Consider the following 26,022-nt stretch of genomic DNA (forward strand, 5'->3'; position numbering starts at 1 on the left):
CTCGCGCTCCCCACCTGCCTTCCTGCTCCCTAGTCTCCATCCCAGTGCAGCCCCGGGTTGCTCAGCTGCTAGACTCACCCTAACCACACGCTGGCCGGCCCTACTGACAGCCCAACCTCCCAGCCACCCCCAGCCTCTCCAAGCTCCTCCCCTTCCAGCCCGCAATACCCGCAGTGTCCGGCCCACGCCCCAGGCTCCCCAAGCTAAGCCCCCCTTTGCCAAAGTACAGCCCACCCGTCCTTCCTGCGGCCCCAGCTCAGGGGAGCACCCCACCTCCCCACACAGTCTCCTACCAGCCCCCCCGGTCACCCACCACCTCATAATACTCCTCCCCCCACTCCCAGTCTTCTCGCCTACCAGCCCAGCCATCAGCCGATGACAGTGAGGGGGGCTCGAGGGTGGGCAGACACGGTGGCCGCTGGCCGGGGCAAGGGTGACCTCCACGGCCCTCCCACCCCTGGCAAGGCATTGAAGGAAAACCATTCCTCTATGCACAGCAGTTCTGACACCAAACATGTGGGCTCCCCCACCAGGCAATGCTGACACTACCACCCAGAGTTAGTGCAGACCCCACGGGTTAAGGGCTCAGTCCCGCGAGACTGTCCCCCCAGACCCCACGGGTTAAGGGCTCAGTCCCGCGAGACTGTCCCCCCCAGACACCAGTTGCCAGGATGGGGTCCCTGGATGCCCACACCTCTGTCCGGCTTGGTGACGAAGCAGAGGTTCCCACGAACCCCGCTTCGGATTCAGTAACTTGCTAGAACGGCTCACAGAACCCAGGAAAGCCCTTTGTTTACTATAACTGATTTATTCTAATGGGTGTAAGTGAACAGCAGATGAAGGGGTCACAGGGCGAGGTCCAGGATCTCGAGCACACGAGCTCTGTCCCCGAGGCGTGGGGTGCGTCACAGCCTGGGCAGGTGGGTGTGTTCACCAACCAGAAGCTCTCTGAGCTCGGAACTCTTCCGCGTAGGGCTTTTATGGAAGTTCCAGTGCGCAGGCACGACGGATTAAAGTATTAGCCATTGCTGACGAATACAGTCTCCAGCCCCTCTCCCTTCCCCGGGCTGAAAGGGCCGACCTCTGATCCTGCGGCTGGTTCCTCTGACAGCCCCATCCTCCCAGGGTCACCTCATCAGCATAAGCTCAGGTGTGGATGAAAGGGCTTGCTATGAAGAGCGGAAGACCCCTCTCTCCCCCCCACTCAGGGAATTCCACGGGTTCTGCAAGCTCTGTGCCGGGCCCAGCCGTGTGTCACAAAGCCCTTTGCGACCAAGTTCCCCGTGAAGTCCTGAGTCCATTTCCGATGGGCTTTCTGTTGTGGTCCCACGTGTGTGTGGGCGGCTCCCTCCTACCCCACCCCGGTGTCCCCTCCTGGCCTGCGGCTTGATGGGTGCGGGGGGGCGACTTGAAGTCCTTAGGGTGATTCCCCTCAGGATCCTTCCACCCAAGCCTCAGTAGGAGCAAAGCTGAGGTTGCCTTTTCCCTGTTGCTTTACTTTTTGAAGCTTAAATAAAGTTTACTAATTTTGACCACCACCACCAACGACAGGGTGGCGTTTGGTTATAATCTCAGCTAACGGCTATTTACCGTGTGCTCCCAGCCAGGGTGCAACTGTCTCTAGTGAAGTTTGTAATAGCTTTATTGACATGTAATCGACATACGAGAAGCTGGAGATGCAGTGTGCATTGGATGTGGGTGGCCTCTGTGTACACCTGGGAACCCGTCAGCCCATCCACGTGGTGGACAAATACATCAGTGTGTGATCCGCAGGGTGTCCTGGCCATCTGGCATCTGTGCCCAGCCCAGCCCAGGCACTGGTGCCCCTCTGGTGCTCCCAGGACCTCACAAGGACGGAGCCATCGTTTGTACATTCTGTCTGGCTTCTTTCACTTGGCACGAGATTTTGACGTTTACTGCTTTTAGTGCAGATCAGTAACTAATTCCATTCTATTGCTGAACGGCGCTCCTCTGCAGAGAAGTTCCACAGCCTGTTTATCGTCTCACCTCCTCGTGGACACTTGCTTGTTTCCACGTTGGGGCTATTGTGCACTTTTGGGTAGGGTTTCTGTGCGGACAGAAACCAAGGAGTGCGTGGTTGGATCGTAGGTAGGTGTATGTTTAACTTTGTAGGAATCGGCCAAACTGGTTTCCAAAGTGTTTGTTCCACTTTATACCCAAGATTAGTGGCAAGAGTTCTGGTGCCTCCACACCCTTGGTGACACATGGCCCCGTTGTCTTTAAATCCTGGCCCTTCCAATAGGGGTGTGGGCATCTCCCTGGGCCTCAGCGCGAATCTCCCCAACGGACGATGTGGAGCGTCTCCCGTGCTCCCCCGGCTCCGTAGCCGTCTCTCTCTGTCGGCCCTCGCTCCCCTTGCCTATATGCTTCTTCTCAAAAAGTATTGTTGGGTGGAGGGTTCAATAAATATCAGTGAAGTCTAGAGAGTTGACAGCATTGTTCATGTCTGCTGCGCCGTTAGTGATTTTTCTGTCTACTTGTTCTAACAATCAGTGAGAGTAGAGTGTTGACATAACTACAGTTGGGACTTTATTCCTCCCTCCCGTTCTATCCGGTTTTGCTTCACATATTTGAACCCTGTTGTTTAGGTACACACTCGTCTGTGACTGTGATGTCCTCTTAGAGAACTGACTCCTTCACCGTTACTTAATGTCCTGCTTTATCTGTGATAATATTCCTTCTTCTAAAGTCTGTTGATGTCAAGGTAGCTACTCTGACTTTATTTTGGCTAGTGATTGGCGTATTTTTTTCATCCTTATACCTGAAACTTACGTGTCTTTGTATTTAACATGGATTTCTTGTAGACCTGGCATACTTTTCTTTTTAATCCCATCTGACCATCTCTGCCTTTTACCTGGTATGTTTAGACCGTTCACTTTTAATGTGATCACTGATGATTGGATTAAAATTGTAATTTTGCTAGCTGTCTTCTACTTGTTTAATTGCTTTTTTGTTTCTCTTTTACTCTTTTTCTGCCTTCTTTTGGTTAACTGAACATTTTTTTTTATCATTCTGTTTTATGTCCTCTTGACTTACTACTTTTACCTCTTTAAAAAAAACTTTAGCGGTTGTCCTAGGGTTTACAATATAAATCTTAAATTAATCAGAGTTTACCTTCAAATGGCATTAGACGTTTCACATACATTTCAAATACAATATTTTCCTAATTCCTCCCTCCCACCCTTCCTGATGTTACTATCATACATTTTACTTTCACGTACGCTATCAGTGCAATACAATGCTACTGTTTTTCCTCTGGATGGCAGCTATAATTTATAGCAATTAAAAATAAGGGGAAAAAAGTTTATCTTATCTTCATTTCTTGCATTTTTGGTACTCTTCATTTTTTGGTGAAGATCCAGTTGGCAGACTGATACCATATTCTTTCTGATTGAGGGACGTCATTTATCTTGTCTTGTAGAGCAGGAATGTCAGCAGTAAATTCCCATAGTTCTTGTTTACCTGAGATGGTCTCTTTTTTTTTTTAATCCTTAATTTTTAAAAGATTTTCACTGGTACAGAATTCTGACCTAACACTTTTTTTCCTTTCAGGGTTATAAAGATATCCCTTCACTGTCATCTAGCTTGCATGGTTTCTGAAGAGAATTCTGCTATAACTCTTATCTTTATTTCTCTGAATGCAATGTATCTATCTTTTTCTCTGGTTTCTGTAGAGATTTTTCTCCATGGCTTTTTTTTCTCAGCAGCTTGAATATGTTATGCATATGGTTTTTTTTGTTTTTTGTTTGTTTGCCTTTGGGGGGGGCATTTATCCTGACGCATCTGCTCTGGGCTTCTTTGATCTGTGGTTTGGGGTCTGTCATTACCCTTGGAAAACATTCAGCATTTTCGTCCAGATATTTCCTCTATTCCTCCCACTGTCTCCTTTCTCCATAAAATTTGATTCCAATTTTATGGACGTTAGACTGACATTGCCCCAGAGCCTTGGGTGCACTGCTCTGTTCTTTTTCATTCTGTTTTCTCTTTCTTCTTCAGTCTGGATAACTTCTGTAGAGCTACTTTCAGATTCACGGGTTGTTTCCTTGGCTAAGTGGAGGTTACCGAGCAGCCTGTCAAAACCATTCTCCATCTGTTTACTGCGCTTTCCGTTTTCGGCGTTACTCGTTTCATTCTGTCTCGCTGTTTGTATCTCTTTTCAAGGAAGTACATTATTTTAAGCAAATGATTGAAAACAACTTAAATCTCGTTAAGGTGGGATCACTCAGTATGCTATTTCCATGGGATATGTGTGCAGTCATTTAAATAAACTTGTATATGGGGACTTCGCTGGTGGTCCAGTAGTTAAGACTCTGCACTCCCAGTGCAGGGGGCCCGGGTTCAGTCCCGTTCAGGTCACTAGATCCCGCATGTTGCAACTAAGACCCGGCACAGCCAAATAAATAAATAAATAGATATTTAAAAAATAAATAAACAAATAAATTTGGATATACTGATTGTCAAGAGCTATTGTGTTAATGAAGCTAGGTTTATTTATTTTTTAATTAATTGATTTATTTTTGGCTGTGTTGGGTCTTCGTTGCTGCGCGCGGGCTTTCTCTAGTTGTGGTGAGCAGGGGCTGCTCTTCGTTGCGGTGCACGGGCTTCTCATTGCGGTGGCTTCTCTTGCTGCGGGGCACGGGCTATGGGTGCACGGGCTTCAGTAGTTGTGGCTCTTGGGTTCTAGAGCACAGGCTCAGTAGTTGTGGCTCACGGGCTTAGCTGCTCCGTGGCACGTGGGATCTTCCTGGACCAGAGCTTGAATCCGTGTCCCCGGCATTGGCAGGCGGATTCTTAACCACTGCGCCACCAGGGAAGTCCCCAAAGCAAGGTTTAGAACCACGAGCATTATCCCATGTATGTTTTTAAATTTTTACAAAACAACTTTCTACATTTCTAAAGTAGCAAATATGTGTAAAATGTATGTTTAAAAGCCAGCAGAAGGATAGTGACAAGGACTAACTCGGCAGGAGGCTGAGGTGCGGAGGCGGGTCGGGGGGACCTTAGCTTTATTTGTAACATTTGGGGTTTTTAGTGAGCTATAATCGAGTCGATTCAATGGGCTCTCACTCTGACTGGGGGTGAGGGCAGGTGGAGGAGGGGTGCCCCAGCAGGTGGCGCCGGGGAAGGAAGTTGGAGGCTGTGTTAGGTACAAACCGGTCCCACCCTGGAGGTTCCATCCTGGGGCTCTCGTGTCACTCGTGAGAAGGAGAACTTGGAATTGCCCTTCTCAGCTGAAATATACCTGTGCTGCTTCCTCGCTTCCTCCCTTCCTTCCTTCCTTCTGGTCTGTGGCGCAAAAAGCAAAGACACCACCCCTTGTGGGGGGCAGGGGTGAGGCTGAATGCTACTGGAGGGAAGTGGGAAAACCACAAGCAAATAAACGGACAAGTGAACAAATAAAGGAACAAGAATGTTAGTGATAAGCGCTCTGCAGGAAAGTCAGCCAGCCCGACGTACTGGTGGCTGGGACGGCTCTGAGGACCAGGCGGCCAGGCTGAGATCCGCGGACACTGAGGGTGGGGCGGGGCAGGGAGGACAGAGGGAATCCCTGGCAGAGTCAGGGCTGGAGATGTTCTAATGCTGATCTTGAATGTGAGCAGACGCAGGTTGTGTGTGTGTGGTGTTTAGTTGGGGGTTGGTTTGTACTGAGCCGTCACCCTAGCTCACGTGCAGTGGGGAAAGCGACCCTCTGATTAACTCGTCTGAACGAGGTGGCTTTGTCGTGGTCGCGCCCCAGGGAAGGGAAGGGAAGGGAAGGGGCCGGGGGTTCTGTTTGTGCTGGAAGGCTGCCATGTGGGCAGGAAATGGGGGGCGGGAGAGTGGCCCAGACACCTTCCTTCCATCTGAGGGAGTTGGCAACGTGCGTTTCCTCCGCATTGATGAGCCGCAGTGGGGACGAGGCAGTTCTCAAGAAATAGACCATCCTGGGCTATTAGACGATGCCCTTGGGAATTCGGGGACCCCTCCCCTTCCCCCATGACTCAACAGGAGCTGAGGCATTTCCGTGCAGCACTGAAGTGAGGAAGTGGCATGGTCCAAAATTAATAGAAATGTGTGTTATGAACCTTTGACAGTCACTTCTCACAGCTGGCTCGTCACCTCCTCACATGCGTGTTTCCCATTGCAGCACCACGTGGCATCCACATAAACGTTTCTCATTTAATTCTATTTTTCATGGGGATGTCGTAGTCTATTTCATGTACGTCTCATCGTTCACTTGCTGTTTCCAAATTCTGCTCTGACAAATCCCCCCATGAACACCGGCTTCGTCAGCTGCCCTGCCTGTTGCCCAGGGTTCCGCTCGTCAGAGACTGACGTCTGGGTGAAGCCGAGGGGAAGGGCTGAGATCCACGGGCTGCAAAGGCAGTGGCAATTCCCGTCTTTCACTTGGCAGGTAATTATCCAGCATCCACCAGAGGCAGGTGTCCCCCCAGGAGCTGCAGGTGCAAACACAAAAGGTGTGATGTCTGGGCACAAGGTAGGGGGCTGGCCTTGAGGGCAGCAAGCATGGAAACCAATAAATACACACCTTTGCTCACATAGTGGCCAGTGAGGCGGAGAGAAGAAACTGGGCAATGGAGGAAGTGGGGGGGGCAGAGTCCAACAGAGGTCAGAGCCCAGGGCCAGGGTCAGCCGGTCCATCCACTGTCAGGCCACAACTGCGTCTCAGATCCAGCGGACCGGCCATTAGGGCCTGAGAACTGACGTGCGACTAGATACCCTTTTGGACACACTTTGTGCTTTTCACAGTGGGCTCTGCCGACCGTGTAACTTCTCTTCCTCGCCTGATGAAAAGTTACTTTTGTAGCACAGCAAGCCCCACGGTGTCTCGTTGGACACGAGGAGAAGGGACAGCCTGGGCAGAGGTCAGAGGTCCTGCCCTTTCCTCGTCCCTGGCCTTGCTCTGTGCCCCTGGCCCCGCGGCCCCTTCCCTGTACAGCCCCTCTCTCCCTGCACAAACCCACAGTCCCCAGCAGGATGCGCCCACGGAGAAAGCGGATGCCCGCTGCACAGGCCCCAGACTTCAGCAGGTCCACTGTGGTTCTGGAAAACCCTGTGTCGATCTAAATCACAAACCAACCCACAGCCTTCTGTGGGTGGGCGACGTCAGTCAAGCATCCTGGGCTTGCGGGTCCCTGCTGGACGGGTGTCTGGGAGCCCCCAACCCTGCGTGTCACCAGGATGAGCTGGAAAGAGCACAGCACTTCTGTGTCACCTGTCGCTTACTTCTGTGTCATTTGTCATTTCTCCCTGCAGAAGGAGCCGCGAGACCCACTGCAGTGGAGAGGGATGGGAAACAGCACGAGGCACAGAGGAGAGAGAGGCCTGCACCTGCATTCAGGCGGGTCAGCACTGCTCTCTAAGCTCCAGCCACCTCACCAGACGCACCACGTGTCCCAGAACTGTACTGCGCTTGGGCTGGCCCTCCCCCGGCCCCACTCTGCCCCCAGGCCTTTGCTCCTGGACGTCGCCACACCCCCGCAAGCCCCCTGTGGGGCACCCACAGGCCTGGGCCACTCCTGCTGCCCAGATTGTGCCCCGAGGACCTTGCCCAGCACTGGGCACGGCTGGGGTCCTTCTCTGGGGCGAGTTGGTTTGGGTGTGTCCCCCCTGGAGGGTGGGGTCTTTGTGGGGGAGGGCGGGAAGACACACAGCCCAGCGATGCTTAGTGGTATTCGGGGTCTTCTTTTCTTTGTGTGTGTATACAGTTTGTATTTTTCCACAGTGATCACATATTACTTGTGGATATAAAAGAAAAAATAAAACTCTAATAAGAAAAAGATGAGAAAGCCGTGGGAACTGTGGAGACACATAGCAGTGAGTCTGCAATAAGACATTCAGTGAAAAAAATGAGTATAAGATACGTACTTTCACAGATACAAGTTCAGCAATCATAGTGTTTCAAGGTAAAAAGTCTTACTTTTGTATTTTTTTTCGTTGTAGCACTTTTCATGACATAGAATGCCCCTTGAAGCTGGCCCTCCCTCCCCGCAAAGCCCAGAAAGGTGGGCTCGCCCCTGCTGTCGGGCTCCCAACCTGAGAGAGGAGAGAGAGGGTAAATCCCAGGCCCCGGTGTGGGCAGGGACACAGCACTGCCCGCCCGGTCCAGCCTCTCCTTCCCAAGCCCACAGTCAGGCCCATTGGGCTGGTTTGGGAGGGCAGGGGAGAGGGAAGAGGTTGAAAAGCGCCCCCCCCCCTTCAGCTTCCTGACCGTGGAGCAGGGCCGCAGCCCATGGACAGATGGACAGACGGGCCACAAGGCACAGGAAGGAACACTGTCAGGACCCAGGACATGCCTACCACACACAGGAGCACACCACACACACAGGGGCATGACACACTGAAACCGAGCAGGACCCTGCAGGGCCCCCCTGGGTACAAAAGCCCCTCCGTGTCCCCCATTTCTTGTTTGTAAAAAAGCTTTAGTCTCCTAGGCCTTCCCGGAGTTCCAGAGAGCAGACGCAAGCGGTTACTAATTAGAGAAGTAAGGGAACCAGAAGCAAAGGAGAAGCAGTCAACCCAGGGCAGCAATGACGGCTTCAACCATAGGCAGCGATCAAGCGAGTCCTAGCGCCTCCTCAAGGGATATACGCAGCAACCGGATGCACATCTCTGAGCTGCTCTGCGGAAACTAAGACGCTCACCCAGGAGGAGGATGGGGACCACATGCTGACCACAGCATGCAGACCCCAGACCGGTTGGAACCAGATGGTTGATGATACTGACTCCTGATGACCTCCCTACCAGCCAATCAGAAGAAAGTCCATGAGCTGCAGCCCTCACCCCTAACGCTGCCTTCCCTGAAAGCCATCAGGGAGTTTGGGTCTTTTGAACATGAGCCGACGGGTCCCCTTGCCTGGTGCCTGCAGTAATAAATGCCGTACTGTCCTTCACCACAACCCAGTGTCGGTAAGTTGGCTTTGCTGCAACTGGGCCAGCAGACCCAAGTTTGGTTCGGTAACAGACACACACACACACCCCACACAGCCACAGGAACAGCTCCATCACAGACTCATGCATCCCCTTCACACAGACCCGTCGGCAGACACACAGAGCACGTGGACCCCACCCCACCCCTCCATCCACATATACAAAAAGGTTTGCATTTCTATGCAAGGCTGTTCTCCTTCACTTTTTAAAAATGAGGTCACAATCCTCTAAGTTGCTTTCTCTCCTCGCCATGGGCCATGAGCACACTTTTCACTGAACCTGGAAGTTCGAAGTCAGGTGAGGAAGGAGAAGCGAGCAGGTGGACGGGCACTGCAAGATGGGGCAGGCAGGGCCTGGGGTGCAGGGCAGCCTCCATCCGCCTTTGAAGACTAAAGCAGACAGGGGAGGGAGGGTGACGCGATGGGATTGGAATCCCAGCAGGCCCTCTGCTTAGGCTGGAGAGCCAGCAGGGGCAGAGGGAGGGGCTGCGAGCCGCCGTCAGGAGGGTCCTGGAGAAGCCCGCTGGCCGAGGCCCAGGGAGGTGGTGGTGGAGGATGGGTAGATACGAGAGGTGCCTGCAGGGCGCGTGGCTTGGACCAGGCCAGGGGCTTGGTCTCTAGGCCAGGAGAGGGTGAGGTCGGTGGTGCCAGTGCCGCAGGGAGTACCCAGCAGGATGCCTTGGGGGGGGGGTGGTAGGAGAGGGGTGTGGAGAGGCCCAGAGTCTAGGCTGCAGACACTGCTCAGGGGTCAGGCAGGAGATGAACCCGGATCGGGAGGTGACAGTGGGGAAGGAGGGAGGTGCATCTAGAGGGTTTAGCAGAGACACTGAGCAAGGGCGATGGCACTGGGACCCTTGGTTTTGACGGCACTGGGGCTTCTTTTCCTGCAAACCGTGAGGGGACCAGATCCAGGGAAATGCGAGTTTCCTTTAAGAGTCGATGTGAGGGGCTCTGGCTGCCTGGAGAGGCCGTGGGTGGTCTGAGGAGTGGACCCCTTTCACAGCTGCCTGGAGGAAGGAGCTGGGACCTGAGGTCAGGCGGTCAGCTGGGGGGTGGGGAGCAGTGGCCTGCGGAAATGGAAAGGGCCGGACAGAACAGAACTCCCAGAGCTGCGGGGTGGCGGGGTGGGGGGGGGGGCGCAGCTGGACCTCCAGCAGGGGGAGGGGCCTCCTGGGCCAGGTCTCGGAGGCAGGGGCGCAGGGCCCATCCCCTGGGGGGTTTCAGGAGTGCGCACAACGTAGGGAGTGGGCCGTGGGGAACGCGACCCTCCTGGGCCCCAAGCCCGTGGAAGCAGCGAGACCTGATGGGCCGCCACGATGCGGCCACGGCGCCCACGAGGCTGGGCAGGGGAAGGCCGGCTCCCCTTTCCTCCATCCGTCGCCCCCGGCGAGGAACTTCTTTGTTTAAATCGCCCACCTTCCTGCTGCCCCATCGGACTCGGGGCCTGAGGACGAATCCCCTGGTTACGGTCACCTTCCCAAAGAGACGCCGGGCTGGACACACTGCGTGTCCCTGGACCTTGCCCCGGTTTGCAGCCCGAGACCTCAGGTGACGCCTTGGGCAGCGGCTGGGGCAGCTTTTCCTGAGGCGGGGGCTTGGGCCGGCCACGCTGCCTGGGTACTGGGGGTCGGGGGAGAAACATTGCGGCTGCAACGCAGGGGTGCTAGGACCCGGGGAGCGGCCCATGGTCGGGTTCCGGGTCCGCACCCGGCTCCGCGCAGGGTTTACTCCGCGCCAGGCCCTGCCCCCTGCCCGGCCCCCTTCCCGCCCACTGCCCTGGCCCGTCCTGCCCCCTGACCAGCTCCGCCCCGCCCGCCCGCCCTCCGCCTGGTCCCGGCGGCGGTCAGAGCGCGGCCGGCCGAGCCGGGGCACCGCGACGGAGGCGCAGCATCCCGCGGCACAGACGGTCCGGCCCGCCTAGCATGGCGCCGAGGTGCGGGCCGCGCAGTGCCGAGGACGGGCGGGGGCAGCGGGGGCTCACGGGCGGGGGACGGGGGCGCGCGCGCTACCCTAACGTGTGGCCTGTGCCCACAGGTGGCCCTGGCTGCGACCGCGGCGGCGGCGCCTCCTGGACTTGCTCGCCCCCGTGGTCCTGCTGCTTGGGGTCAGCGCGGCGTCCGCAGAGCCAGGTAAGACCGGCGGGGACGCGAGAGTGCTCGCACCTGGCCCGCCCGCCTCCGGCCGCACTTTGTGCGGGTCTCTGGCAGGTCCCAGGCGGCGACGTCCTCACCCCAGTACGTCTCGGCTTCGGTCCCGGGAGGCGGCCCCGGCTGCTACCCACGCGCGCAGGTGGCCCGCGGGCGGCGGTCGGTGGGTGGACGGAGTCGGGCCGGGGCCGTGTGCCCGAGCGTCCCGCGACGGCCATTCATTCCTCGACTGCGGGGTTTCGCGCCACCTGGGCGCTCCCGGGACTCGGGGAGCGGGCCGGGCTGGGGATGGTGCGGGCCAGCTGCGTCCTGAGAACCTCGTGTCGTGACCAAACTTCGGCGACTCTGCGGGGAAGTTGGTGCGCTCGACGGACAGCGCTGCGGGCCGAGGGCCAGTGAGGTCCCGGAGCCGAGGTCGTGGTGACGGCCGTTAGACGCGCGGTGGCTCGGAGACGCCCGGGCATCCGAAGCCTGACCGCGGGCCTGTGTCGCCGTCACCGGCTTGGTGCCTCCCAGCGCCTCTGGGCCCCAGCGTAACCGCGCGCGGAGTCCAGCAGGTCTCGGGGAGGACAGTGCGGTGCGGGGCGCAGCCGTGTTGTTTCTAACCTGTTGAGGCAAAACTGCCCAGGTTTCCCCAGGGCCAGCCTTTGTGCGCCGCCCCGGCCGCCAGGCCTCTGCCCCCGCGTCCGCCGCGGTGTCGGGTTGCGCGCGGTCCCTTTGATGCGGCCGAGCGCCGAGCAGCCGCCGGGAGAACAATGCGCAGGGGTCCGTTGTTTGGCGGCGCCCGGCCGCCGCTGCTCCCGCGTGGACCGCAAACTGTGGTCGGGAAGGCCGTTCTGACCGCGCTGAAACTTCCTCTGCCCCCAGCTCCTGGGACCCCATTCCCAACCACGTGGCGGCCCAGGTCCTCTTCCCAACCGGTCCAGCAAAGGCCCGGGAGGAGCCGGTGGAGGTGCCAGGCCCGAGGGGAGCCCCCGCCCCCGCCCCCAAAGCGTAGGTGCTTTATCACAGGTGGAAATAGACAGCCTGCCCTGACATCCGTCCCGGGCAGCCGGCTCCCCGCGGCCACAGTGCTCGCTGTGGTCAACACAGCGGTCACCTGCTGCCACAGCTGGGGGGGGCGGGGGTGTCGCTGGAGGGAAGTGTCCTGGGGGGAGAGCCATAGTGATTTGTTTCATTGTTTCCAGTCGGCTTGGTCATCAGGTTAAAGGGCAGCACAGACCTTTTAAAAAGGAATCACTTTGTAAACAGATGTGCAGAAAGCACCTGTCTGTAGTGTAGCAGATAACTCCTCAGGATTCGGGTTAACTCTGGGGGCGGGGGTGGGCGGCGTTTAGGGAGTGTGTGTCCTTATAGGGTTCTGTGGTCCCCGGGGTTCCTGGGGTTCTTATGACTGCCCGGGACCACATCGTGGCTTCAGGGGCCATCCCCTCAGACATGTGCAGGAATGTGTAAGCCTGAAGGCTCTTTTATGATTATGTCTAGTCGGGAAAGGGAAGGACACTGAGGCATCCACAGTCCAGCTTGTGAAACTTTGTAATCAGGGAGAGGAAGTCAAGGGTGTTGACTTTGAGCCTCAGAGAAGAAAAAATAAAATGCTGTGTTCGGGAGCTTGGGTGAGATGAGATCTCTAGGTGTTCAAGTTAATGCAGGCTCTGGGGGCAGTGGGTGGCAGAGTGACGGTTCAAGAAATGGTGGGGTTTTTTTTTCAATTTATTTATTTTATGTATTTATTTTTGACTGCATTGGATCTTTGTTGCTGCGCGCGGGCTTTCTCTAGTTGCGGTGAGCGGGGGCTACTCTTCCTTGCAGCGCACGGGCTTCTCATTGCGGTGGCTTCTCTTGTTGCGGAGCAGGGGCTGTAGGCGGACGGGCTTCAGTAGTTGTCGCATGCGGGCTCAGTAGCTGTGGCTCGCGGACTCTAGAGCGCAGGCTCAGTAGTTGTGGCGCACGGGCTTAGTCGCTCCGCGGCATGTGGGATCTTCCCGGACCAGGGCTCGAACCCGTGTCCCCTGCATCGGCAGGCGGACTCTCAACCACTGCGCCACCAGGGAAGCCCCGAGAAATGGTGTGCTTTATCTTGTGTCCCGCCGTGTGGCTGCAGTGGGTTTGCCGTGGTCTCAGGTCGCCGGAGGAAGGGAGCCCCTTGTGAGGTGCCTAACAGAACGTGCTCTTGTTCCCTGGAGCATAAAAGCAGGAACCAGCCTCAGCGGGGCTTGTGTGCCGCCCACCCCTCCCCCGTGCTGGGAGAACACAGGCTCCTTTCCCTGCTGGGACCAAGTCCCCTTGGAATGGGATCATAATTGCCCCTCTAGATGTTGGAGAAGAGCAAAGGTATGTGAACGCCCGACTTAGCAGGGGCTCAATTTGTTCTAGAAACGCTTCAGAATTACCCTTGGGAGTCAAAAACTTAAGCCCCGTTTGCCGATTTGAACATTTTTTCTGACCCCAAATGATGCATTTTCCCGTCTGTCTCTGTGCTGTACTTGACCAAAAAAAATAAATAAATGACGACTTTTGCTGTTTTGTTTAAGCTTTTGGTCGCTGTCATTCTGATGCTCTTGAATGGCATCGTGTGTTTCCCCCCAGAGCCAGAGACCTGGTGGGACCTTGGCTGGGCGGGCTCACGAGCCTGGGGGCTCCGCGCTACCTGCGGTCCCCGCTTCCGGAGGAAGTACCGGAGTCACACGTGCCAAGGTGGCGTCTGCCCGTGGGTCATCCTTCAGGGCCGAGGAAGGAGGACCTCGCCCTGTGGACACTTGCAGGCTGCCTGTGGCCACGCCAGAGCCCTGGGCTTTGAGTCGCCTTGTCTCCGGCCCCTCCCACAGGGGACTTCGCGCTCAGGCTCTGTCAGCTCCCCGCACACCCCCACCCCCAGAGCCGCGTGTCCCACCCTTTCTCACCACTAGGGTCCATCAGTGGGTCCAGGTCTCCGCCGATGGCCGTGGCCCTCCCTCCCCCCAGCTCCCTGGGTGGGCCTGCAGGGTTTAGACTTGACAGGACACGGCCAAGACCCTGTGGGTCCCCGAGTCCGGGGGTGTCTGTCATCCTGGGGTTCACAGGCACCCGGGTAAGGGATCTAAGCGGAGGGAAGGCACTTTTGTCCAAGGCAGGCTCGTTTGGAGGGGCAGCACAGGTGGGGAGTCTTCAGGGTTCAGGAATAAGACCTCTGAGGTAGTCTTGAATTTCAGCAGAACTTGTTTTTCAAGGCGCTCTTGTTTTCCTTTAGAAGAAGGAGGAGGGGAAGGTCCCTGCAAAGAAACCTAGAAGGAGGGAAACTGACTCCTGAGCTGTCCAGAGCTCGAGGGGCCTAGAGAGCCGGCCCCACCCGCCCTGCTTCACGCTGAAAATGCAGCTGCGCGTGCGCTCAGTGAATGCACACACACACACACACACGTGCACACACAGATGTACACACGTGCACAGCCATGCACACGCTCGCTCTCCCCACCAGAGTGCCTGGTCTGTCTTCAGCTGGGTTGTTGAAAACATCCTGGCGCTCCGTGGGTGACGGAATGGGACAAGACCCGTCTTCTGACACGACGGCCAGCGGACTTCCTTCTCTCGTGGCCTGAGCACTGCGGGGAAGGGCCGGTCAGTGGAGGGGTGGGTGAGGGGCAAGCGGTCTTGCTGCAGCCGTGGCTGGTCAGCCCCCAGGCCCGGCTGTCTGCGGTGGCTGGTCTATGCCCCACGGCACAGGCCCGTCTGCAGTCCTGGGCGAGGCGTGCCCCCCCCACCCCGTGCCGGCGAGGGTCGGACCACAGATGGTACACTCTAGTCTCTGCTCGGAGGCTTGGAGGCTCTGGGTTAGTTGTCATCTGACAGAGAACCCCGAAACGGCGGCCCTTCTCCCCAGAGCACAGCTGGCCAGGCACCAACTGACAGACGTCTGGGTAGAAGGTGGACGTTGCAGGATGTGACGTGTGAAACTACCCGAAACCTCATGCTGGAGGTGGGTAGAAGGTGGACGTTGCAGGATGTGACGTGTGAAACTACCCGAAACCTCATGCTGGAGGTGGGTAGAAGGTGGACGTTGCAGGATGTGACGTGTGAAACTACCCGAAACCTCATGCTGTTGGCGGGAGGGAGGGATAAATTATTGGGAAAATGAAAATAGATGTTTGGCAGCTCATAAGATGATTGCATTTGATACATTTTGACGGCAGGGGCCCAGGACAGTGAGAGCGTTGTGGGAGGTGCCTGCAGTGCGCCCTGGGTCCCCACAGCTCTGCTCCCTCGCCAGGTCACGTGGCTTCTCTGGCCCCCACGCCTCCCATCCCTGATGGCTTAGGGTCTGCGATGAGCTCTCTGCCAGCCCCGGCTCCTTCCCAGGAAGGCCTGGGCCTCTGAGCCCCTCCCTGCCCCCCGCCAGTCCTGGGACGAGCACTGGGGCGGTGGGCGCTGCCTTGGTGTCCTGCTCTAACCCGGGGCGGGGACAGCCCCTCCCCCCTTCTGGGTGCCCCTAGCGGCAGGTGGTTGCGTTGTGAAGCCCCTCACAGCACCCGTGTGTGACGTGCCTGGTGTTCGATGCTGCTCGTGGAATCTCAACACACGTCCGGGACCTCGCACCGTCCACTGCATCCCTCGGCGATGCTTGGTGGAGACGGGGAGCTTTCTCTGTCCCGCTCCCCAGCACTGCCCGGTGCCGGCAGGGTGTGGCTGGGTGACTTGGGCTGGCCCCTGGGGTCATGTTTTCGATTGGCGGGTCTGGGCCGTGCAGAACGGCTGTCAGAAGGAGCTTTAGATCACGGATGCGCTGAGTCAGACGAAATTTGGGGGCCGCAGGGCAGTGTCTGTGCTCCGCCTGCCAACCTGCAAGGGCGTGTCCTACCCCCACCCCAGCTTCTCTGGCAGAGGAGACAAGTCCCGGCACGGCCTCCTGGCTGTCTTCAGCGAGTGCCCAGGAAGGAGGACTTGTTCACAGGCCGGTACACCTTTCTGGAATTCCATGCTGGCAGACGGGGACATTCCCGGGCTGGCGCACCGTGACGAGGCCGGTGGCACAGGGCAGGGGCACCCAGCGCTGAGCTGGGGTGATGGGTGGGGCTCTTGGCCACCCTTGGTTTCTGGAAGACCAAGAGACTCTGTGGTGGGTCCAGCTGGCCCAGGCACTGGCCACGGGTCACGGTTGACCTTGACAGGGTGTTTCCCCACAAAGGACATGAGACCAGAGCCAGAGGCTCAGGGAGGAGGCCGCAGGGCGAGGGGATGGAGCCTGTGTGACCAGAGCTTGGTGGTGGGTTACAGTGGCAGGGCCTGAATGGAAACTGCAGAGACCACGTACGTGCTTTTGACGGATTGGTGGTGGTGGTGGTTTCCGTGGAGCCCGGACGGAACATCTGCAGATACTGCGTGTTACTGATTTATGTATTTATTCATTCAGTCATCCATGTAATTTTGGTCCGAAGTCCTCGTTTCTACTTTTTGCACTGTTCCTTGAGTAGATTCAGAATTAGGCTCGGTCAGGCCTCCTTGTTTTGCATCCAAGCTCAGAAATCTTGGAGACGGTACCAGGCTCCGGCAGCTGGGTCTCCTGTTTGCACAGAACCTGCTGGCACAGGCTGTTCTTAGCACGAGAGGCGCCCTTCTGCTTTGGGGAGACTTGAGCCGATGTGAAAGCGGTGCCTGGAGGGCACGTCCCAGCAGCGGTTGAACCGCATCTTGGTGCCCACCGTGCGAAAAAGTAAGCTTCTCTCGTCCTGGGAACGGGGAGGGCGCGGGGAAGAGCACCGACCCAGCTGCTGGGAGCTGGAGGCCGAATGCATCTCTGCTGGGGCCCGAGTCCAGAGCCCCCACGGCCTGTAGGGCGAAGGGACACCTTTCTTCCCTGTTTCCATTTAGGCAACCAGGGGACGTCATCGTGGAAGGGAAACGGTGATCTGTGTGGATGAGGCTGCTTTGACAGTGTGACGCGGGAAGATTCTCCCCCTCCCCTTGCAGTCGGGAGGGCGGGGCCATGGGAAGAGGGGGTGATGTTCTAATGCAGGGTGGGCCTGAGCCCCTGAGGTGGCCCTGCCTGCCCCTGAGCTCCCCTGGACCAGCCCGTTGGCCCGTGGAGCCAGGGTCTCTTCCAAGCTGGGGCTTCTGCATCTGGGGCCGGGGGTCGGGGTTCGCGTTAGAGGAGAACTTGGGAAGGCCCTCCTCTCGCCCCGGCTGGTCCGGGGCTGGGAGGCGGTGGGTGGTGAACCCAGCCACCTGGCCCCTTGGCCCGTTAACTTCCTCTTTCCTGGGTCATTTTTGAGCACCTCTGTTTGCGCCCTGCCTGCCCCAAACAGGAAGGGGCACAGCAGTGCCCCTGGGTGACCGTTGTCTCCCCAGCAGGCCGAGAGCATCCACTCTGGGGTCTGGGCTCTTATCTGGGGAGGCCCCAGGGCAGTGCTGGGGCTGAGTGCGGAGGGGGCTGTGTGTGGGACCTTCGGGAGGTGGTGGACATCCCTCCGGATGGACATTAGCTCCGTGCAGCTTTTCAGCCCAAACCGCCAGGGCTGGGCACTGTCACTTTGAAAATCCTGCTAATCTGATAGATGGAGAAATACCACTCTGTGCTCTATTCTGTGAGTTTCCGTCCAGCGAGGGCGCAGGTTCTGGAGTGTTCCTTGGCCTTCGCTCTCTCCTTCTGCTCTGACATCCATCCTCTGTCTGTGCTGTCGTCCTCCTTGTCATGCCTGCCTGTGGTGTCACCTCCTGGGGGGCACATTTGGCATATTTTCTAGTGTGTGGGCAGGCTTTAATTGGGAACGTGAAATTTCTGAAAGCAGGGTGTTGTTTTTTTCCCTGATTTTTATGGCCTTTTCCTGTAGAGGTAGGACACGCGTGACGATCACGGCTCAGGGACAGCGGCCTGGGCTTATCTGCGTTGCAGGGGTGATGCGGGGGTCGTGAGAATTCAGAGAGGGAAACTGCGCGCGCCAGCAGGCGGAGTGCTGGGGGGCCACGTGCTGCATGTGGCTCTTAGTTTCTTTACTCGGTCTGGTGGGCGTGGAGTTAGAGCTAGTGCTTGCAGAAAACAAGTATGGAGTCACTGAATCGTGGTCTATTGCCGCTGGCCGGCAGCCTGGCTGGCCACTTTGTGTTTGTGGATGGGACGCCATCTGCCATGTGGGTTGAGAGCCCAGGCTCCAGGTTTTGGCTCCAGTTTTGCTTCTGAGCGCTGTGTGACCTTTGGCAGATCCCTCACCGTCTCTGGGCCTCTGGTCTGTAAAGTGGGGAGGGCAGTGGGGCTCTGTGGGACTGAATAGGGCATTCCTGCAGGGAGCTTCCTGGGATGTGTCCTGACAACTCCTCCTTGGGCTCTGGGGACACCGTCGGGGATGGCCTAAGCCACCCGTCAGGGCGGGGCCTGGAAGGAGGGCCTGGTGAGCGCCAAGAGCAGGAAGTGGGTCCTCGTGACCGGAACAGTTTTTGTGCTTCTTACTTGGCCGTGGGCTGCGCCTGCTAAGACCATCGTGTGTTTTAGACAAAGCGGCCCACTCACGCCCTCCGCTCCGAAGTCCTGCAAGTGTTCTGGGCCTGGGCGCCCGCGTGGTCTCGCCCACCCACGTGTCCCGTGGGGGTGATCCCGGGATGGCAGACCTGCCTCTGCCTGTTGGATCTTGTCCCGAGGCTGCTGTAGTTCGAAAATCTCTCCCACTGAGCTTCCACGGAGCCTCTTGCTCTGTGCAGCCAGGCCGCTTCCTGGGCTTCCCGCATTGAGGCCCCGTCTGTGCTGGGAATCTGAGCTCAGCCTGATGGGGCGTCTGTCGTCCGGGCAGTGCTTGCTCAGAGGACAACAGACGGGGCGGCGTCCTTTCTGTCCTCTGTAACCCCAGCCTTCCAACCAGAACGAAGCGAAGCCACCCTTGATCCCGGGCACGCTCACCTTCGGGGTCTCCCCACCTGGGCTAGACCTGCTCCCTCGCCAGCGGCTCTACCCCAGGCCGCCAGGCACCGCCCACAGGCCCAGCTCAGACCCTCCTTCCCCTCCACACACGGCCGAGGGCTTTGAAAGGCAGGCCCCCCGGGAGAGGGCGCAGCCAGCCATGGGGACAGGCTTTTTCTACCATAAATGATCATTTCAACGAGACAGCTTTCCCTCTGCCGCCCTGGGCGTGTCCACACCTGGCCCTGAGCCACCTCTGCTCCCGTCCTCTTGGCCCTGGAGGAGAGGACGGCCCTTTCTGAGCCCAGATGCCCCTGCAGGGCCCGGCCCTCCTGCCCCACTTCAAGCTTCCGGCTGTCACTTTCTGGCTCGCTTCTCCTCACTTCCCCAAGGCTGACCCAGGGTTGCGGGCTTGCCATGCTTCCGCACCGGCGGGTAGTGTTGGCAGCGACCTCTGCTTGTCTTGGGTCCTCCCATCTTGGCCTTGTCCCCCGTGGCACCGGGGGACCCATCTTGTTCCAGGTCACCGGTGTCCTTGGGGCAGCCAGGACCTTCCTGTTTTCTGGCTAACGTGGGCCTCCATCCCCAGGGGACTCGGGCCCGGCTGGCGCTGACTCAGAATCTGCGATGCTCTGCTGTTCCTTCTTTCGTGACCTTATATTGTGGCAATAGTCAAGAATGCCGTGGAGGCTCAGAAACCAGAAGGAAAAAACACCCGTTCCAGCGCAGCCTTTACTGTCAATGTGGGGGCAATGGGACGTCTTAAATGGACCCGGGCTGCCCTCCCTGCTGACTCCACTCCCGGCCTGTGTGGACGGCCCCTCTGGGTGCGAAGCCTCAGGGCCCCCCGGAGAGCCAGCCGCAAGCGGGTCTGCTTCCCAGATGGGAACACATCCCCACCCCACCGCCCGCTCCTGGGCGGCGCGCTGGCCTCCCAGGCGCCTGACTGCCCCCCATTTAAGACCCTGGACAGCCCCACCTCCCAGCGTTGAAACTTTTTCTTCCCGTGGCATATGGTCTGCTGAATGTCAGCCCCAAAGGCCTCGCCGTCCTGATCCCCAGGGCCGTGAACGCTGCTTTACGCGGTAAAGAGGGCTTCGGGTGGGATGAGGCTCGTGAGCTGTGGAGATAACCCTGGATTATCCGGGTGGGCCTCCGTGTAATCCCATGTCCTAAGAAGGGATGGGGGAGGCCAGAGGGTCAGGTCAGAACAAGGAGACGTGGCGATGGAAGCAAAGGTTGAGGGAGAGATTGGAATACAGGAAGGGGCTACGAGCCTAGGAACACAGGCGGCTTCTAGATGCTGGAACCGGGGGGACCGGGTCCTCCCTGGGGCCCCCGGAAAGGAGCGCAGTCGTGCCGACACCTGGGATTTAGGCCTCTGGCCTCCAGAACTGTGGAGCGCAGCTCGTGTGGTTTCCAGCCCCTGACTTTGGGGTCATTTGCTCCAGCAGCTGCAGGACACTGGCCAGTGTGTGGCTAGGTCAGTGGCAGGGGTGGAGTCGTGGTGACGCAAATCCTCTCGTTGGAAAAGTGCTGCTTCTCCACAGTGTGAAACCTCTGATACGTTCGAAGGCCTTGGGACACCCACGCCCTGTACAGGGCCCCTGAGTGCCCTTCCTGACCCCCAAGTCCCGAGGGTCGACTCCCCGTCCTGCGCACCCAGCACCCTGGGCTGGGGACTCTCTGTGGAGAGGTTAGAGGGGCCCCCATCCTAGGAACCTCTTAGAGCTCAGCGGGACCCATTCTCAGGCCCTAGAATGACCTCTGCGTGTCCCCGGGTGGCGCCTTGAACGGGGGAGGGAGGCGGGCGGACAGAGGGCAGGTGAGCGGGGCCGGGGCAGACGTCGGGCCGCTCGAGAGTGCCTGGACGGGCCTGTGGGCAAGGGGACTGTGTGTGCGGGTCTGTCCTGGGACTGTCTCCGGCAGGGCCCCCGCAGGGCAGGGGCGGGTGTTATCGTCCACAAGGTTGGACAGCAGCCCGCTCTGTTCTGTTTTTGGAGAATGAGGCAAATGGCACGGGATCACATTCCCAGCGAGCGCCAGTTCTGCCCGGTGTCCTGGCGTGTCGCAGAAAGGGTTTATAAAGTAAGGCGGACCAGTTGCTGAGCAGGTGGACGGTACTCAGTACCAGTGCCTGTCAGCCTCCAGCCGTCTTAGGTACTGGCTGGACCTTCAGTTATCTGAGTGCTGGGTGGACCTTCAGTTATCCGGATGCTGGGTGGGCCTTCAGTTATCCGGATGGTGGGTGGACCTTCAATTATCCAGATGTCAGGTGGACCTTCAGTTATCCAGATGCCAGGTGGACCTTCAGTTATCCAGGTGCCGGGTGGGCCTTCAGTTATCTGAGGTGGACTTCAGTTATCCGGGTGCTAGGTGGACCTTCAGTTATCCGGACGCCGGGTGGACCTTCAGTTATCCAGGGACTGGGTGGGCCTTCAGTTATCCGAGGTGAACCTTCAGTTATCTGAGGTGGACCTTCAGTTATCCGGTGCCGGGAGGACCTTCAGTTATCCGAGGTGGACCTTCAGTTATCCGGTGCCGGGTGGACCTTCAGTTATCCAGGGACTGGGTGGGCCTTCAGTTATCCGAGGTGAACCTTCAGTTATCTGAGGTGGACCTTCAGTTATCCGGTGCCGGGAGGACCTTCAGTTATCCGAGGTGGACCTTCAGTTATCCGGTGCCGGGTGGACCTTCAGTTATCTGAGGTGGACCTTCAGTATCCGGTGCCGGGTGGACCTTCAGTTATCCGAGGTGGACCTTCAGTTATCCGGTGCCGGGTGGACCTTCAGTTATCCGAGGTGGACCTTCAGTTATCTGAGGTGGACCTTCAGTTATCCGGTGCCGGGTGGACCTTCAGTTATCCGAGGTGGACCTTCAGTTATCTGAGGTGGACCTTCAGTTATCTGAGGTGGACCTTCAATTATCTGGGTGCTGGGTGGACCTTCAGTTATCTGGGTGCTGGGTGGACCTTCAGTTATCTGAGGTGGACCTTCAGTTATCTGAGGTGGACCTTCAGTTATCCGGTGCCGGGAGGACCTTCAGTTATCCGAGGTGGACCTTCAGTTATCCGAGGTGGACCTTCAGTTATCGGTGCCAAGAGACTCGATGGCCGGTGGGAACTGGTGGCCAGACTTGCTTCACTGGCCCACCTGTGAGGTGGCTCCTGGCGTGCAAACTGCATCTTCCCTTGCCTTCACGTACTGGGTGTTGTCACCTCTCCTCCGGCACAGGGACCTTTCTCAGATCTCACACACTCAGAGGGAGCAGGGACGTCCGCGCAGGGCGTGCGGCTGAGCTCAGCCTGGCTCCTGCAGGCCTGGCTTTGTACCTTCTGATGGCCAGAGACGGAGCCCAGGGTGGTAGGCAGCCAGGAGCGGCTGGGGGCCGTGCCCAGGACCCTTGGGCGCAGTTTGCTCTGTTCCCATCCCCCGACTCCCAGAAGTGGATGGCCCCCCGCCTCAGGTCCTCTGTAGGCCATCTCGGGTGTGGCCAGGGCTGGCCCAGCCCAAAGGTCACTTCCTCAGGGGACTCTGCGGGGATGCTGCGCAGCTCCTCCCCAGGGTCATGGGACAGAGGAGGGGCAGGGCGCACGTCTCTGCTTGGATTCAGAAACCCAGGGCCTTTGGTGGCAGCGTCGTCCATCGTGGCTGGTCACCCTGGTCTGTTCAGTCCCAGCTGAAGACCCTGCTCACCAGGTCTCAGTGCAGGTTGTGCTGGGCTCTGAACCCTAACTAGCTAGTTAGTGGGCAGCTGAATCCTAAAGCCGCTGCCCTCACCTGCCCACTGGATTGGAGACCAGCCCCGCCCCCACCCTCGTTTCCCGTTACACGCGAGCATCCCTTGGGAGCGATCCAGGCTCGCCCCTTCCCGGGGCGCCGTCTCACTGAGCTTCAGGTGTTTGGAAGCGTCTGCTTTGACCTTTGCCCTTCTCTTCTACAGAAACAACCCTCGTACCTCAATGTGGTTTTACTAAAGGGCCTTTCTGAGTGGTAAGGAGTCTCCCCTGTTTCCCTGGCTCAGGACATGCATGTTTGGGGAACCACTTCTTAAAGGGCAGCCCTGGGCCTGAGCTTCTGGAGACCCGGGTCACGGAGCTGGGGGTGGGATCCGCGGAGACCCCTTCCTTGTGCCGCGGTGTCCCGAGCGGACTTCGCCCTATCAGCGGTGATGGCCACTCGCTGTGACTGCCCGAGCTTCGGGGCACCGTGTTCTCTTTCCCTGGGCCTGCTAAGCAGCCCCCCGGATGCCCCCACACGCCCTTCCGTGTGCCGGGGCCTGGGGTCCCTGTGGCCTCATTCTTGGGTGTCCTTGTTCTCCCCTGTGGTTCACGGCTCTGGGTCCCGGCCCGGCCGCCCCCAAGGGGTCTGGGCTGTGCGTCCTGCGCCCCGCCGTCCCTCTGCTCCTTCTCAGTGGTCAACATGCTGACCCTGCCATTTCGTGAGCCCCGGCTCACCCGGGACATGGGCAGGAAGACCGCACAGGCCGCGGTGTAACCTGCTGTCAGCTAAAGCTGTCCCCCTGTAAGCTGTGGTTGCGTCGGCCCGGGTGAAGCCACACCACCTCCACCCCGGCCTGCGTCACACCCGAGGCCAGGTCGAGGTGCCGCTTCGTGGCCTGTGCCGTTCCCGGGCCGGGGGCTGCCTGTGAGGCGGGGGGACGCTCATGATGGGAGGCGGGGCTCCGGCTTCCGGCGTTGGGGGTGGCAGCTCACACCTGCTGGGGCCCCAGGTAGGTGCACTGGTGCAGGTTGCCCTGACTTCACGTTGCGCCAGGCACAGGAGTTTCCCTCTCGCGCTTCACATCCCTCCACCTCTGAGCTCCCTCATCGCTAATCGAGGACGGGAGGCCCCTCAGATGAAAGCCCCTTTGTGCGCAGCCCGCAGCGGCTCCGCCCTGGGCTGGCGCTCGCGGCCTGAGCAGGCGCAACGGCCCTCTCACCACAGGAATGTCCGCGCGAGGCGCCGCGAACAGCTTCCTCCTTTATTCGTGCTATCAGCTCATGGCGCCGCGATTCGGATCCAATTCTATCTGGAGAAGGTCGTGCTGGGTTGCGTCTCCTCCTCGCTCGTATCCCAGCAACAGGATTACGGCTGGCGGGATGGCATTCCTGTCGCCCCGAGAGAGCGGGGTCCCGGTCCTCCACGCTCCGGAGCCTTCTGGGGACAGCGGCGGGTGTGGGCAGGGAAGGCACTTGGACCCAGCTGCCCTAAGGCTACCGAGAGTTAGCGGCGCGGGACTCCCGGCCCCGGACCCAGGGGCCTCCATGGGGAGCCGTGCGTGGCCAGTTCCGTGGTCCTGCTGCACACTCCTGCCTTTTACCAGGAGGGGCAGGGCTGCCAGTGGTCCGCCTGTGCTTCTCAGCGTGCCCCCACTCACCAAGCTGGAAGGCTGGCCCCTCTCTGCGGCTCCCGACGGGGTGCCCAGCGGCGTCTGCACTAGTGCCTACTCCGTGTGTGCCTGCATGGGTCCCGCTCAGCACACTCTAGGCTCCTTGAGGACAGACGGGCAGACGGAGGGCCTCTGGGCGAGACTGGACTTTGTCCCCGGAAGTGTTTGCAGTCCTGTTTCATCCTTACTGAAATTTACAATCCTGTGCGCTCCATGCCCCTTGCGAGGAGACCCGTGGCCCACATTCAAGGACCACCTGTGCCTCTGACCCCAGGGGTGACAGTGGGTGGGCCAAGCAGTAGGAATGGTCCCATCGCGGGGTCAGCAGTAGTCGGACGGGAGGAAGAAGGAGGTGAGCCCGGTGACTGGGAGGTTGAGGTCCATTGTGTACAGAGCAGCAAGGTTGTGCTGCGGGAGGAAGAGCCCTGACTACTTACCCTGGAGCAGAGTTCCACACGGCCGGCAGGGCCTTCCTGCATCTCACTGTCCTTCTGGGGCCTCGGTCAGGGGACGCTCCCTCCTCCCGCTCTGTCGCACGGCCCCTGACACAGCCCGGAGGGGGGGGGGAGGGGTACGGGGTCCCGAGCACACCCTCCTTCCCGACCACAAGGCCGCGGGCGGAGGTTTGAGTGCCGCTCCCGTCTGGGCCCCAGGCCCCTCCGCTCCTGATGGCGAGGCTGGTTTGCAGTTCGCAGCTTCCAGAACTGCTCACGATGAGAAGCTAGCGTCTCCGCGTGCGGCTTATTATGATTTCCTTTGATTAGTAACAGCCCCTTCCGCCTGGCGGTTCCTGCAGGCGCCTCCCGCGGGGTTGGAAGGGGTGGGCGCATGGCAGGGTGACAGGTGGCGTCTTTGCTCCTGGCTGACCGAGGCTCATGTCATTTTAAGTTAGGCCACGTGCGGGGGCTGCCTTCCTGACACGAAGCCCCAGGTACTGGGCAGCGACCGGCGGGCACTGGGGCTGGGAGGGCTGTCGAGATCTTCTGGGCACCGGACGCCGGGCACCTGCTTGTACTGGAGGAGCGAGAGCTCCACGCAAATGCCCTCGGCTCCAAGGGCCCTGGGTCACCGGCCTGTGGGGCTTCTGGGCGGCGGTGACCCTCACGCCCACGGTGGGGGGGGCCCGAGCCCACCCCACACTCGACTCGGCCCACACCTCCTTCCCTTCCACCCGGACAGCACACACGCACAGGCTCACCCTGAGGTTTAACCGAGTGGCACCCGCACCCCAGGTCACCTCCTTGCAGGCTCGCGGCCACCATCCCCCGCACGCAGCTTCCTCCCGACCTGTCCAGCCGCCAACCTGCCCCTCGTCCTGCGGAGCCCGGCCCAACCCCCTCTCCCCAACCCTGCGTCCACCTGGAGGGAAGTGGCTACAGGCCCGTCCGGGCCCCCGACTCCTCGCTCCATGCCAGCCTCTCTGTGGCCTGGGAAGGAGATAGTGGGTCGTGGTCCAAGGGGCACTGGGACGGCCACCCCCAGGGGACACCCTCCTGTTTGACACCCTCCTTTGACTTTCCACCTGCTTCTCCTTCTACCCCTTCCCTGCCTGGTGGACCTCATCTACCCCCTGGACCCGACACCTGTACCTCCACTGCGGCCGCTGACTTTCCCCTGCCCAGTGCCCTGGGCATCAGTGTCTGCCTGCCACCCCCCAGCACCTAACGTCATGCCT

General features: G+C 59.0%; 1 protein-coding gene and 1 long non-coding RNA gene across 3 annotated transcripts in view; both read left to right on the plus strand.

Annotated features, from left to right (window-relative positions):
* Positions 1–2,776: 2,776 nt before the first annotated feature.
* LOC117312201 (uncharacterized) lies at positions 2,777–9,229 on the plus strand. The gene is made up of 3 exons (XR_012331681.1): positions 2,777–6,415; positions 7,279–7,928; positions 8,449–9,229. It is a non-coding gene; the product is annotated as an uncharacterized lncRNA (long non-coding RNA).
* A 1,000-nt stretch (positions 9,230–10,229) lies between these two features.
* Positions 10,230–26,022, plus strand: part of COL18A1 (collagen type XVIII alpha 1 chain) — a 98,327-nt gene continuing 82,534 nt past the window's right edge. The window contains exons 1-2 of one of the 2 annotated variants that reach the window (XM_033856244.2): positions 10,230–10,499; positions 10,986–11,080. In XM_033856244.2, the coding sequence (XP_033712135.1) occupies positions 10,255–10,499; positions 10,986–11,080 (340 nt within the window). In that variant the 5' untranslated portion in view covers positions 10,230–10,254. Of the gene's footprint in view, positions 10,500–10,730; positions 10,885–10,985; positions 11,081–26,022 lie in introns of those variants that run through there. The other variant, XM_033856249.2, reaches the window with a different exon arrangement.

This window comes from Tursiops truncatus, chromosome 4 (assembly GCF_011762595.2).
Source record: "Tursiops truncatus isolate mTurTru1 chromosome 4, mTurTru1.mat.Y, whole genome shotgun sequence".
Lineage (NCBI taxonomy): Eukaryota > Metazoa > Chordata > Mammalia > Artiodactyla > Delphinidae > Tursiops > Tursiops truncatus.